This window comes from Cherax quadricarinatus, chromosome 18 (genome assembly GCF_038502225.1).
Source record: "Cherax quadricarinatus isolate ZL_2023a chromosome 18, ASM3850222v1, whole genome shotgun sequence".
Lineage (NCBI taxonomy): Eukaryota > Metazoa > Arthropoda > Malacostraca > Decapoda > Parastacidae > Cherax > Cherax quadricarinatus.
In genome coordinates this window covers 15,706,325-15,718,880 of record NC_091309.1, presented here as the reverse complement: position 1 = coordinate 15,718,880, position 12,556 = coordinate 15,706,325, and the positions used below count along the sequence as shown (strand labels likewise).

The 12,556-nt window shown below is 45.9% G+C and overlaps 1 protein-coding gene across 1 annotated transcript; it reads right to left on the bottom strand.

Moving 5' to 3' along the window:
- Positions 1-7,801: 7,801 nt before the first annotated feature.
- Positions 7,802-8,868, bottom strand: LOC128689272 (pro-resilin-like). Its single transcript, XM_053777404.2, has 3 exons — positions 8,818-8,868; positions 8,269-8,552; positions 7,802-8,064 (listed from the first exon to the last, which is right to left on the bottom strand). The coding sequence occupies exons 1-3, from the start codon at positions 8,821-8,823 to the stop codon at positions 7,911-7,913; spliced, it is 444 nt and encodes a 147-aa protein (XP_053633379.1). The 5' UTR covers positions 8,824-8,868; the 3' UTR covers positions 7,802-7,910.
- Between the last annotated feature and the right edge of the window lie 3,688 nt (positions 8,869-12,556).

Below are 12,556 nucleotides of genomic sequence, written 5' to 3'. Positions count from 1 at the left end.
TGGTCAAAGACCTTGCGTGCTAGAGTAATACGACGGGGGGAGAGGGGTTTCTTGACTGGCACAATCTCTTCCTCTTCGAAGATGCACTTCGAGTTGTTACTCGAAGCCTACGAAGAAAAGGATTTGCGTGTGTCCTTCCTCACTCAAAGACTACGTATGTTACCCTGTGGTTCCAGGATTACCAGAGACAGCATATTTGCATTGCTTATTTTCCTCGTTCTTTTGCTTCCCAAGTGTTTGTATGTTTGAGAAAACATCTGATGGCGATGTTTGTATCTTTGAAGCAAATCTACACGCAAGAGTTTTATACTGGTACAATGTCTTTCAATTCGTTCAGACCAGAAGGTAAACATGAAGTTCTTTGTCACCTTTCCTTGAGTTGAGCAGAGGTGCTCATCCTTCTCTTAGTGTCTATACTCTCAGTGTCTGTACCTCCAGTGTCGGTACTTTCAGTGTCTGTACTCTCGTGTTTGTATTCTCAGTGTCTGTACCTCCAGTGTCGGTACTTTCAGTGTCTGTACTCTCGTGTTTGTACTCTCAGTGTCTGTGCTCTCAGTGTCTACTCTCAGTGTCTGTACTCTCAATGTTTGCGCTCTCAGTGTCTGTACTCTCATTGTCTGTGCTCTCAGTGTCTACTCTCAGTGACTGTACTCTCAGTGTCTGTGCTCTCAGTGTCTGTACTCTCAGTGTCTGTGCTCTCAGTGTCTGTACTCTCAGTGTCTGTACTCTCAGTGTCTGTGCTCTCAGTGTCTACTCTCAGTGTCTGTACCCTCAGTGTCTGTGCTCTCAGTGTCTGTACTCTCAGTGTCTGTGCTCTCAGTGTCTGTACTCTCAGTGTCTGTACTCTCAGTGCCTGTGCTCTCAGTGTCTACTCTCAGTGTCTGTACCCTCAGTGTCTGTGCTCTCAGTGTCTGTGCTCTCAGTGTCTACTCTCAGTGTTTGTACTCTCAGTGTCTGTACTCTCAGTGTCTGTACCCTCGGTGTCTGTACACTCAGTGTCTGTACCCTCAGTGTCTGTACTCTCAGTGTCTGTACTCTCAGTGTCTGTACTCTCAGTGTCTGTACTCTCAGTGTCTGTACTCTCAGTGTCTGTACTCTCAGTGTCTGTACCCTCGGTGTCTGTACACTCAGTGTCTGTACCCTCGGTGTCTGTACACTCAGTGTCTGTACCCTCAGTGTCTGTACTCTCAGTGTCTGTACCCTCAGTGTCTGTACTATCAGTGTCTGTACTCTCAGTGTCTGTACTCTCAGTGTCTGTACCCTCAGTGTCTGTACTCTCAGTGTCTGTACTCTCAGTGTCTGTACTCTCAGTGTCTGTACTCTCAGTGTCTGTACCCTCAGTGTCTGTACTCTCAGTGTCTGTACTCTCAGTGTCTGTACTCTCAGTGTCTGTACCCTCAGTGTCTGTACTCTCAGTGTCTGTACTCTCAGTGTCTGTACCCTCAGTGTCTGTACTCTCAGTGTCTGTACCCTCAGTGTCTGTACTCTCAGTGTCTGTACTCTCAGTGTCTGTACTCTCAGTGTCTGTACTCTCAGTGTCTGTACCCTCAGTGTCTGTACTCTCAGTGTCTGTACTCTCAGTGTCTGTACTCTCAGTGTCTGTACTCTCAGTGTCTGTACCCTCAGTGTCTGTACTCTCAGTGTCTGTGCTCTCAGTGTCTGTACTCTCAGTGTCTGTACCCTCAGTGTCTGTACTCTCAGTGTCTGTACTCTCAGTATCTGTACTCTCAGTGTCTGTACACTCAGTGTCTGTACCCTCAGTGTCTGTACTCTCAGTGTCTGTACTCTCAGTGTCTGTACTCTCAGTGTCTGTACTCTCAGTGTCTGTACTCTCAGTGTCTGTACTCTCAGTGTCTGTACCCTCAGTGTCTGTACTCTCAGTGTCTGTGCTCTCAGTGTCTGTACTCTCAGTGTCTGTACCCTCAGTGTCTGTACTCTCAGTGTCTGTACTCTCAGTGTCTGTACTCTCAGTGTCTGTACCCTCAGTGTCTGTACTCTCAGTGTCTGTACCCTCAGTGTCTGTACTCTCAGTGTCTGTACCCTCGGTGTCTGTACTCTCAGTGTCTGTACCCTCAGTGTCTGTACTCTCAGTGTCTGTACCCTCAGTGTCTGTACTCTCAGTGTCTGTACCCTCAGTGTCTGTACTCTCAGTGTCTGTACCCTCGGTGTCTGTACTCTCAGTGTCTGTACCCTCAGTGTCTGTACTCTCAGTGTCTGTACCCTCCGTGTCTGTACTCTCAGTGTCTGTACCCTCAGTGTCTGTACTCTCAGTGTCTGTACCCTCGGTGTCTGTACTCTCAGTGTCTGTACTCTCAGTGTCTGTACCCTCAGTGTCTGTACTCTCAGTGTCTGTACCCTCAGTGTCTGTACTCTCAGTGTCTGTACCCTCGGTGTCTGTACTCTCAGTGTCTGTACCCTCAGTGTCTGTACCCTCAGTGTCTGTACTCTCAGTGTCTGTACTCTCAGTGTCTGTACTCTCAGTGTCTGTACCCTCGGTGTCTGTACTCTCAGTGTCTGTACTCTCAGTGTCTGTACTCTCAGTGTCTGTACTCTCAGTGTCTGTACTCTCAGTGTCTGTACTCTCAGTGTCTGTACTCTCAGTGTCTGTACTCTCAGTGTCTGTACTCTCAGTGTCTGTACTCTCAGTGTCTGTACTCTCAGTGTCTGTACCCTCAGTGTCTGTACTCTCAGTGTCTGTACCCTCAGTGTCTGTACTCTCAGTGTCTGTACTCTCAGTGTCTGTACTCTCAGTGTCTGTACCCTCAGTGTATGTACTCTCAGTGTCTGTACTCTCAGTGTCTGTACTCTCAGTGTCTGTACTCTCAGTGTCTGTACTCTCAGTGTCTGTACTCTCAGTGTCTGTACTCTCAGTGTCTGTACTCTCAGTGTCTGTACTCTCAGTGTCTGTACCCTCGGTGTCTGTACTCTCAGTGTCTGTACCCTCAGTGTCTGTACTCTCAGTGTCTGTACTCTCAGTGTCTGTACCCTCGGTGTCTGTACTCTCAGTGTCTGTACCCTCAGTGTCTGTACTCTCAGTGTCTGTACTCTCAGTGTCTGTACTCTCAGTGTCTGTACCCTCAGTGTCTGTACCCTCAGTGTCTGTACTCTCAGTGTCTGTACTCTCAGTGTCTGTACCCTCAGTGTCTGTACCCTCGGTGTCTGTACTCTCAGTGTCTGTACTCTCAGTGTCTGTACTCTCAGTGTCTGTACTCTCAGTGTCTGTACTCTCAGTGTCTGTACTCTCAGTGTCTGTACCCTCAGTGTCTGTACCCTCAGTGTCTGTACTCTCAGTGTCTGTACTCTCAGTGTCTGTACTCTCAGTGTCTGTACCCTCAGTGTCTGTACCCTCAGTGTCTGTACTCTCAGTGTCTGTACTCTCAGTGTCTGTACTCTCAGTGTCTGTACTCTCAGTGTCTGTACTCTCAGTGTCTGTACTCTCAGTGTCTGTACTCTCAGTGTCTGTACTCTCAGTGTCTGTACTCTCAGTGTCTGTACTCTCAGTGTCTGTACTCTCAGTGTCTGTACCCTCAGTGTCTGTACTCTCAGTGTCTGTACTCTCAGTGTCTGTACTCTCAGTGTCTGTACCCTCAGTGTCTGTACCCTCAGTGTCTGTACTCTCAGTGTCTGTACTCTCAGTGTCTGTACTCTCAGTGTCTGTACTCTCAGTGTCTGTACTCTCAGTGTCTGTACTCTCAGTGTCTGTACCCTCAGTGTCTGTACTCTCAGTGTCTGTACTCTCAGTGTCTGTACTCTCAGTGTCTGTACTCTCAGTGTCTGTACCCTCAGTGTCTGTACCCTCAGTGTCTGTACCCTCAGTGTCTGTACTCTCAGTGTCTGTACCCTCAGGGGGTGAAAATATCGCATTGGATTTGAATGTATTTGATATCATGAGAATTGTCAATATATCAGTCTCGTGGTGGTGGTGAGGCTGCAGGTAAGTGGTGGTGAGGCTGCAGGTAAGTGGTGGTGAGGCTGCAGGTAAGTGGTGGTGAGGCTGCAGGTAAGTGGTGGTGAGGCTGCAGGTAAGTGGTGGTGAGGCTGCAGGTAAGTGGTGGTGAGGCTGCAGGTAAGTGGTGGTGAGGCTGCAGGTAAGTGGTGGTGAGGCTGCAAGTGGTGGTGAGGCTGCAGGTGAGTGGTGGTGAGGCTGCAGGTGAGTGGTGGTGAGGCTGCAGGTAAGTGGTGGTGAGGCTGCAGGTAAGTGGTGGTGAGGCTGCAGGTAAGTGGTGGTGAGGCTGCAGGTGAGTGGTGGTGAGGCTGCAGGTGAGTGGTGGTGAGGCTGCAGGTAAGTGGTGGTGAGGCTGCAGGTAAGTGGTGGTGAGGCTGCAGGTAAGTGGTGGTGAGGCTGCAGGTAAGTGGTGGTGAGGCTGCAGGTAAGTGGTGGTGAGGCTGCAGGTGAGTGGTGGTGAGGCTGCAGGTGAGTGGTGGTGAGGCTGCAGGTAAGTGGTGGTGAGGCTGCAGGTGAGTGGTGGTGAGGCTGCAGGTAAGTGGTGGTGAGGCTGCAGGTGAGTGGTGGTGAGGCTGCAGGTAAGTGGTGGTGAGGCTGCAGGTAAGTGGTGGTGAGGCTGCAGGTGAGTGGTGGTGAGGCTGCAGGTAAGTGGTGGTGAGGCTGCAGGTGAGTGGTGGTGAGGCTGCAGGTGAGTGGTGGTGAGGCTGCAGGTGAGTGGTGGTGAGGCTGCAGGTGAGTGGTGGTGAGGCTGCAGGTAAGTGGTAGTGAGTTAGCAGCTCGGTGGGTGAGTTGGAACTTGTGTCGATGGGGTTGGAACCTGCGTTGAATGTGGTTGGAACCTGCATGGAAGACGGAACTTGCATGGGAGGGTTGGAACCTGCATGGGAGGGTTAGAACCGGCATGGGAGGGTTGGAACCTGCGTTGAATGGGATTGGAACTTCCATGGGAGAGTTGGAACATGTATTGATAGGGTTGGAACCTGCATGGGAGGGTTGGAACGTGAATGGGAGGATTGGAACTTGCATGGGAAGATTGGAACCTACATGGGAGAGTTGGGACTTTCATGAGAAACTTGGAAGCTGCATGGGAGAGTTGGAACCTGCATGGGAGAGTTGGAACTTGCATGGGAGAGTTGAAACTTGCATGAGAGAGTTGGAATCTGCATAGGAGAGTTGGAGCCTGCATGGGAGAGTTGGAACCTGCATGGGAGAGTTGGAACCTGCATGGGAGGGTTGGAATATGCGTTGATGGGTTTGAAACCTGCATGGGAGGATTGGAACCTGCATGGGAGGATTGGAAGCTGCATGGGAGGATTAGAACCTGCATGGGAGGGTTGGAACATGCGTTGGTGGGTTTGAAACCTGTATGGGAGGGTTTGAACCTGCATAGGAGGGTTGGAACCTACATGGGAGGATTGGAACCTGCATGGGAGGATTAGAACCTGCATGGGAGGGTTGGAACATGTGTTGGTGGGTTTGAAACCTGCATGGGAGGATTAGAACCTGCATGGGAGGGTTGGAACATGCGTTGGTGGGTTTGAAATCTGCAGGGGAGGGTTTGAACCTGCATAGAAGGATTGGAACCTACATGGGTGGGTTGGAACCTACATGGGAAGGTTGGAACCTACATGGGAGGGTTGGAACCTACATGGGAGTGTTGGACCCTACATGGGAGGGTTGGAACCTACATGGGAGGGTTGGACCCTACATGGGAGGGTTGGAAACTACATGGGAGGGTTGGACCCTACACAGGAGGGTTGGAACCTACATGGGAGGGTTGGAACCTACATGGGAGGGTTGTAACCTACATGGGAGGGTTGGAACCTACATGGGAGGGGTGGTACCTACCTGGGAGGGTTGGAACCTACATGGGAGGGTTGGAACCTACATGGGAGGGGTTGGACCCTACATGGGAGGGTTGGACCCTACATTGGAGGGTTGGACCCTACATGGGAGGGTTGGAACCTACATGGGAGGGTTGGAACCTGCATGGGAGGGTTGGAACCTACATGGGAGGGTTGGAACCTACATGGGAGGGTTGGAACCTACATGGGAAGGTTGGAACCTACATGGGAGGGTTGGAACCTACATGGGAGGGTTGGAACCTGCGTAAGAAGGTCTTCCAGCAGGTCACAGAAAACAATATATCTTTCAATAAGGGAAAAGTTGCATCCTTCACTATAGGCAGTTTGAAGCCAAAAGAAAAGCCCCGGAGAATATATAAAAAAAAAAAGTCAGTCGAGCGAAAAGAAATATAAAAATTTTCAATTATAATAACACAATGGCATATTAAATTATTGAAGCTGTGTAATATTGACAAGTTGACGACTGAGAGATATTTGCAACATTTGTTGCCCCCGTGGCCTGGTGGGTAAAGCTCTCGCTTCACACGGCCAGGGTCTGGGTTCGATTCCTAGCGAGGGTAGCAACATTGGGCGTGTTTCTTTACACTGGTTGTCTATGTTCACCCATCAGGAAAATGGGTACCTGGGTGTTAGTCGACAGATGTGGGTCGCATTCGGGGACAAGGACATAATTTGCCCGAAATGCTCTGTATAACAAAGGGCTTTCTATATAGTAGTATGTCAGTGATGTCAGCTAGGACTGTATACCTTGTACATGTACTTGTAGTAAATAAAGATATTATTATTATTATTATTATTATTATTATTATTATTATTATTATTATTATTATTATTATTATTATTATTATTATTATTATTATTATATTATATTATTATTACTTGGGTACCTTTATTTCCTACACGATGTTCCTACACAATAATCTTCTTCAAGTCATGTACAGATGAACACTCTTCCTGCTGTGGGTGACAGAGTCACAACGTCAGAACTACGTCTGGTGCTTCCAGTGTTATATTCATCTCTGTTCGGCCTGCTGTGCAAGCCAAAGCCTTCCCCAATAAAGATATTCAGTCGCTGCAAATATGTCTTATTTATCACAATAATGTTTCATGCATGACTGCAAGGACAACGATGAATATCAAGAAACTTCAAAATAAGAGATGTAAAGCCAGTGATGATACACTTTAACGTAACTCTTCATTAATAATCCCTTTGAAGGAAAATGAACTCGCAGTCCTAGAGAATTTTCGCTGGACGTAACGAATTACTCAGTTCTAAATTACCGGAAAATATTAACATAACTCACTTTGCATTTATGGATTTCTGGTGAGAGATGTAATAAACTTTAAATCAGAAAAATGTTCGAGGGATTGGTTCCAAATTTGTAAATTGAAATTAATTAGCCCTTACGAAAGTGGGGGGGGGGGGGCTGCGGCATGGTAGATGGCACAGATTAACAACAGAGATTCAGTAAGGATGCTGTTAGATAACTGATAATCATGCGGGATCCAAGACTTTTCAACACCCTCCTTTCGTTTATAAAGGGGACAAACCGACACGTTAATAAATGAGACATTTATCATCTCATTTATCAAGCTTGACTATCTTCAAGAGAAAACTTGACAAGTTCCTCCAGACAGTTCTGACCAGAAAGGGTCATGGTGCCTACGTCAGACCTTTGTTGGCGAGCATCTTCAGCCTGATTAACTGACCAGGTGGTTTGGTCTGAGACCGACCCGAGGGAAAACTATCCTCAAAAGTCTAAAGGTAAACAAGAGGCAAATATTTCAGAATATAAACGTCATTTAAGGAGGTTCTGAATTTTTTTTAGTTTATCGTCTGATTTAATTTTTTTCATGTAAAGTGTCATTAATGTTCACATTTTTATATAATATATCTCTTAATCTCTGGTTAAATAAAAAATAAACACTTTTCTTACATACGTTTATTTACATATATGTATCTAAAATACGAGTACAGAAATGCCTCAGATATAAACAATGAACGCACTAAATTTGCCAAGACCTGCATGACAGCTTAACACAAAATACAAGAAACGGAAGACAAAACAATTAGCAAATGTGCGTTTTGATCTTCGGGACTAGGGGTAGTAGCCTCCGCCCTGGCCAGATCCACCTCCACCTCCGCCGCCGAACTGGGCCTGGCCTTCATAGGTAACGACTGGGTGATAGCCGGAGTCGTCAGCGGTGTACTCTACCTGCTGGAGACGAGTGTCTGGCAGCCTCACGTAGTACCTGAGGGAGGGACAAGAAATACACATCAGATATGAAACTGTACAAATACCAGAATATGAGACATGTTTGTGAAATGACTAATGTTACTGTGGGAGTTAAGCTAGTGGAGTCCACTATCTTGAACAAATAAGGCAGGAAAAGTGTTGATGAAGAATGTCTCACATGGTTATTACTCGTATAAAGGCTCAGTGATTGTTGACTCACCTTCCCTGTACTATACCGTTGTTGGCTTCTTCCCCGTGGCCGAAGGAGTTACCAGAGGCTGCGTCGTCGACATCCCACTGAAAGTTGTAATTTGCAGGTGCGGAGGCGTACTGGCCACCAGACCCTCCGGACCCCCCGGACCCTCCGGACCCGCTATACCCGCCGGACCCTCCGGATCCGCCCGACCCACCGGATCCGCCGGATCCAATGGGTCCTGGGGCCCCGTAGCCCTGGGGAGCCGCCCGTGCCGCTGCCACAGCCACACATAATAGAAGAGCCACGGTCTGAGGGGTGACAAGCAACAATGAGAGTACTAAGAAACACATTCTTAAGTTGCCCTTCAAGACATCTTAAAAATTCCTGAACACACTCAGACAATCACACATCTCAGACGTGAGAGATTCTGCAGCATACCAGAACCAGCATTGTGCATTATTTTCTTTACATAATTTAGTTTCATAAATAAATACTTCATGTAATCCTATATATACATCTGAATAAAAAAATACTGAACTATGCAATATGTTAAACATGCTTGGAGTGAGGTACCTTCATGGTTGTGAGGTGACTGGAGAAGTCAGCTGGAGGTGTCAGCTTGGGGGTAACTGCTACTCCAAGCACCGCACTCACCTATATATCCCCAGAAATTGTGACGCCATGACACGCTTAAAGTACCTTCAGGTGACGTAAAAACCACCTTAAGAGCGTCGAGCCTCGCTGCCTCTACAACCCATTATTATATAAGTGAGAGTCTGGGGAAGATACGAGACACTTTCAGATGTTCACCATGCAAACACGCAGATGTTAATCAGTGAGAAGAGTGAATGAAAACAATTCCTAAGGCAAACATGTTCGGTTTCTAACGCTAAACTTTACAGTACGGTTTTTAAGGTGCAAAGGGTAAACAGACATTACTATGAACCACCGTAAGCGGAGGCACAGCAGCGGAGCGCACACATTGTGAGTGATCGTTATATCACAATACCCACAGTACCTGCTATACAACAGGCTTAAGTCCAGCGCATATGACTGGGCCTCCATGATGGTACCCAGAATTCGCATAAGACGAAAAAATACAGGATTACAGATAACCTCAGTGATTTGTTTGAAACCGTGTTATTACGATTTCGTGAGTCGGGTCTTCTGCTATCTTCCTTCCTCACGTACACTGCAGATCAAGAAGTGTACAAAACACAAGAAACCTCTGACAATTAGTACACAAAATACAAGAATATAAAAGCATCATTCTTAGTGGAAAATCACGTACCCTGACAGATACCAGAATACCAAGCTATACAGAATCTAACACATCGTCCCAATAATCAATCACTCATATATCAATAGTTTTTTTTCAGCTTTCTGGTAGGTTTTTAGTCTCCAGGTTTAATTTCAGACCTGTGTTAGTGTTGCTGCTAAGCGTGAGACACGAGAATGTCATCACCAGTTGTTTAGATGGGATGGAAAAAACAAAAGACTGGTAAGCCAGTTGTTGTTTAATTACCTCCAGGTGGTGAGTTCTGAGTGTTTTGGATGACTGTTGGAATCTGATTCCTGGTCACAGACCGGGACGCGGGGGCGTTGACCCCCGGAACTCTCTCCAGGTAAGAGTTTAGTGCTTCCTCCTGAAGGTAATAATAATAATAATAATAATAATAATAATAATAATAATAATAAAAATAATAATAATAATAATAATAATAATAATAATAATAATAATAATAATAATGTACAGTTTCTGCACTCTGAAGGAGGAGAGTTAATATTGCAGTTTTATAATTGTGGTGTAAGTGCGCCTCTGGCAAGACAGTGATGGAGTGAATGATGATGAAAGTTTTTCTTTTTCGGGTCACCCTACCTTGGTGGGAGACGGCCGATGTGTTAATAAAAAATAATAATAATTATTACTATTATTATATTATTATTATTACTCTTATTATAACGTATAATCACTAAGTCATCTGACAACGACTTCCTCAGCAAGAAAAATTTTTCCTCCTGTTTTCCTGGAGAACAAAATACTACCACTAATAGTTTGCTTAACAATTTTTCATCTTCAGTTAGTACCCAGGGCGAGATTTATCCTGGCTCTGCCATGTATCCATTTCTCTTCGAGAGTTTTTAACACCTCTTTTGTTACCACTAATTGCCTGTGATAATCTATTTGGGTATAATGGGGACTAACTTATGAGTCAGGAGTCCCCAGCCTTTTAGTATGAAAAGGCCAATTTGAAAAGCCAAATTTACAGGAGGGCCGCGTTGAGGTTTAGGAATAAAAATGGCTCTGAATATTTCGTATGTGTTGACACTGTGCAGTGTGGAAGCTACATAAAAGTGAATTAATAATTTCAGGTGAGGGCCGCATCCATTTCCAAGAAGGGCCACATTCGGCCCAAGGTCCACATGCGGCCCGAAGGCCACATGCGGCCCGAGGGTTGCAGGTTGGGGACCCCTGGTTTGTAAACGGTTTAGAAAACCGACAAATTGAAAAATGAGACAGTTGTGCAAAATTTGGGAATCTTTGTGGCGGGAACGTTTCGCCAGAGATTAAGTTGTAGCTCTTGGTCCCTCTAATACTGGGCCAACTGACGTGAAAAATCTTCGTTTTGGTTGCTTAATGGGGTTTAAAGTTTATATAGGCTATACCAGGATCATTAAGGCTGCACTAAACCTTTCATCACCACACAGGAATGTTTTAATCCCTAAAATAGGGATTAAAGTAAACTCTGAACACATATACGCTGAGAAAAATAAATCTCACGATGTATATGTCGTATTCTGTGTCAGTTTTGTGTGTTTGAATTTATGTGTTGGTTTATTTCGTGTTTACCAAGATGATTTGTGCATGTTAATTTCCTTTTTGTAGTTACAGGAGGAGAGTTGTGTTCGTGGTGTCCCTTCTTCAGTACCTGACTGTATTTCAGGTCGCAGCTGCACTTCTCTTGTGATATAGGTGTTAGTTACCATTTTGTCCAAGACTGTCAGAAATAATGTGCATGAGGCTTACAGGAACAGTCCTGAATTATTACACACACATGATTTGGGGAGGACACAACTACAACAAACATAACACTTATTGATATTAGTTGTACTTCGGAGATGGGTAGGATTTTAGGGACACTGGGTCGCAACAGTATCCCTCGCTCGATACCCACTCACTCATCCCATACTCACATAAGCTGAATCTTTAAGTAGTTATGAATTGTTAAATTTAAACCAGTTTATGTTTATGGATTGTTAACGACCTGACTTTACTAATTAGTGATTTGGTTCATAAATATACACATTTATATGAGAATGTACATAAATTATATATATATATATATATATATATATATATATATATATATATATATATATATATATATATATATATATATATATATATATATATATATTTTCTTTTTTTTTCAACAAACCTGCCGCATCCCACCGAGGCAGGGTGGCCCAAAAAGAAAAACGAAAGTTTCTCTTTTCAAATTTAGTAATTTATACGGGAGAAGGGGTTACTAGCCCCTTGCTCCCGGCATTTTAGTCGCCTCTTACAACACGCATGGCTTACGGAGGAAGAATTCTGTTCCATTTCCCCATGAAATGTGGACGGTGTGGGGCTTTGCACCAGTGCTTCGTGCAATATGTGCAGAGTGCTTCTTCGTGTAGTGTGCTCTTTCGTGTAGTGCGCTCCGTTTAGCGTGTTCCTTCGTGTAGTGCGCTCCGTTTAGCATGTTCCTTCGTGTAGTGCGCTCCGTGTAGCGTGTTCCTTCGTGTAGTGCGCTCCGTGTAGCGTGTTACATCGTGTAGTGCGCTCCGTGTAGCGTGTTCCTTCGTGTAGTGCGCTCCGTTTAGCGTGTTCCTTCGTGTAGTGCGCTCCGTGTAGCGTGTTACATCGTGTAGTGAGCTCCGTGTAGCGTGTTCCTTCGTGTAGTGCGCTCCGTTTAGCGTGTTCCTTCGTGTAGTGCGCTCCGCGTAGCGTGTTCCTTCGTGTAGTGCGCTCCGTGTAGCGTGTTCCTTCGTGTAGTGCGCTCCGTGTAGCGTGTTCCTTGGTGTAGTGCGCTCCGTGTAGTGTGTTCCTTCGTGTAGTGCGCTCCGTTTAGCGTGTTCCTTCGTGTAGTGCGCTCCGTGTAGCGTGTTACATCGTGTAGTGCGCTCCGTGTAGCGTGTTCCTTCATGTAGTGCGCTCCGCGTAGCGTGTTCCTTCGTGTAGTGCGCTCCGCGTAGCGTGTTCCTTCGTGTAGTGCGCTCCGTGTAGCGTGTTCCTTCGTGTAGTGCGCTCCGTGTAGCGTGTTCCTTC

Excerpts from the sequence above, each read along its gene's own strand:
- LOC128689272 (XM_053777404.2), bottom strand. Across the intron at positions 8,065-8,268 it reads AACGGTATAGTACAGGGAAG|GTACTACGTGAGGCTGCCAG; the intron begins GTGAGTCAACAA and ends TCCCTCCCTCAG.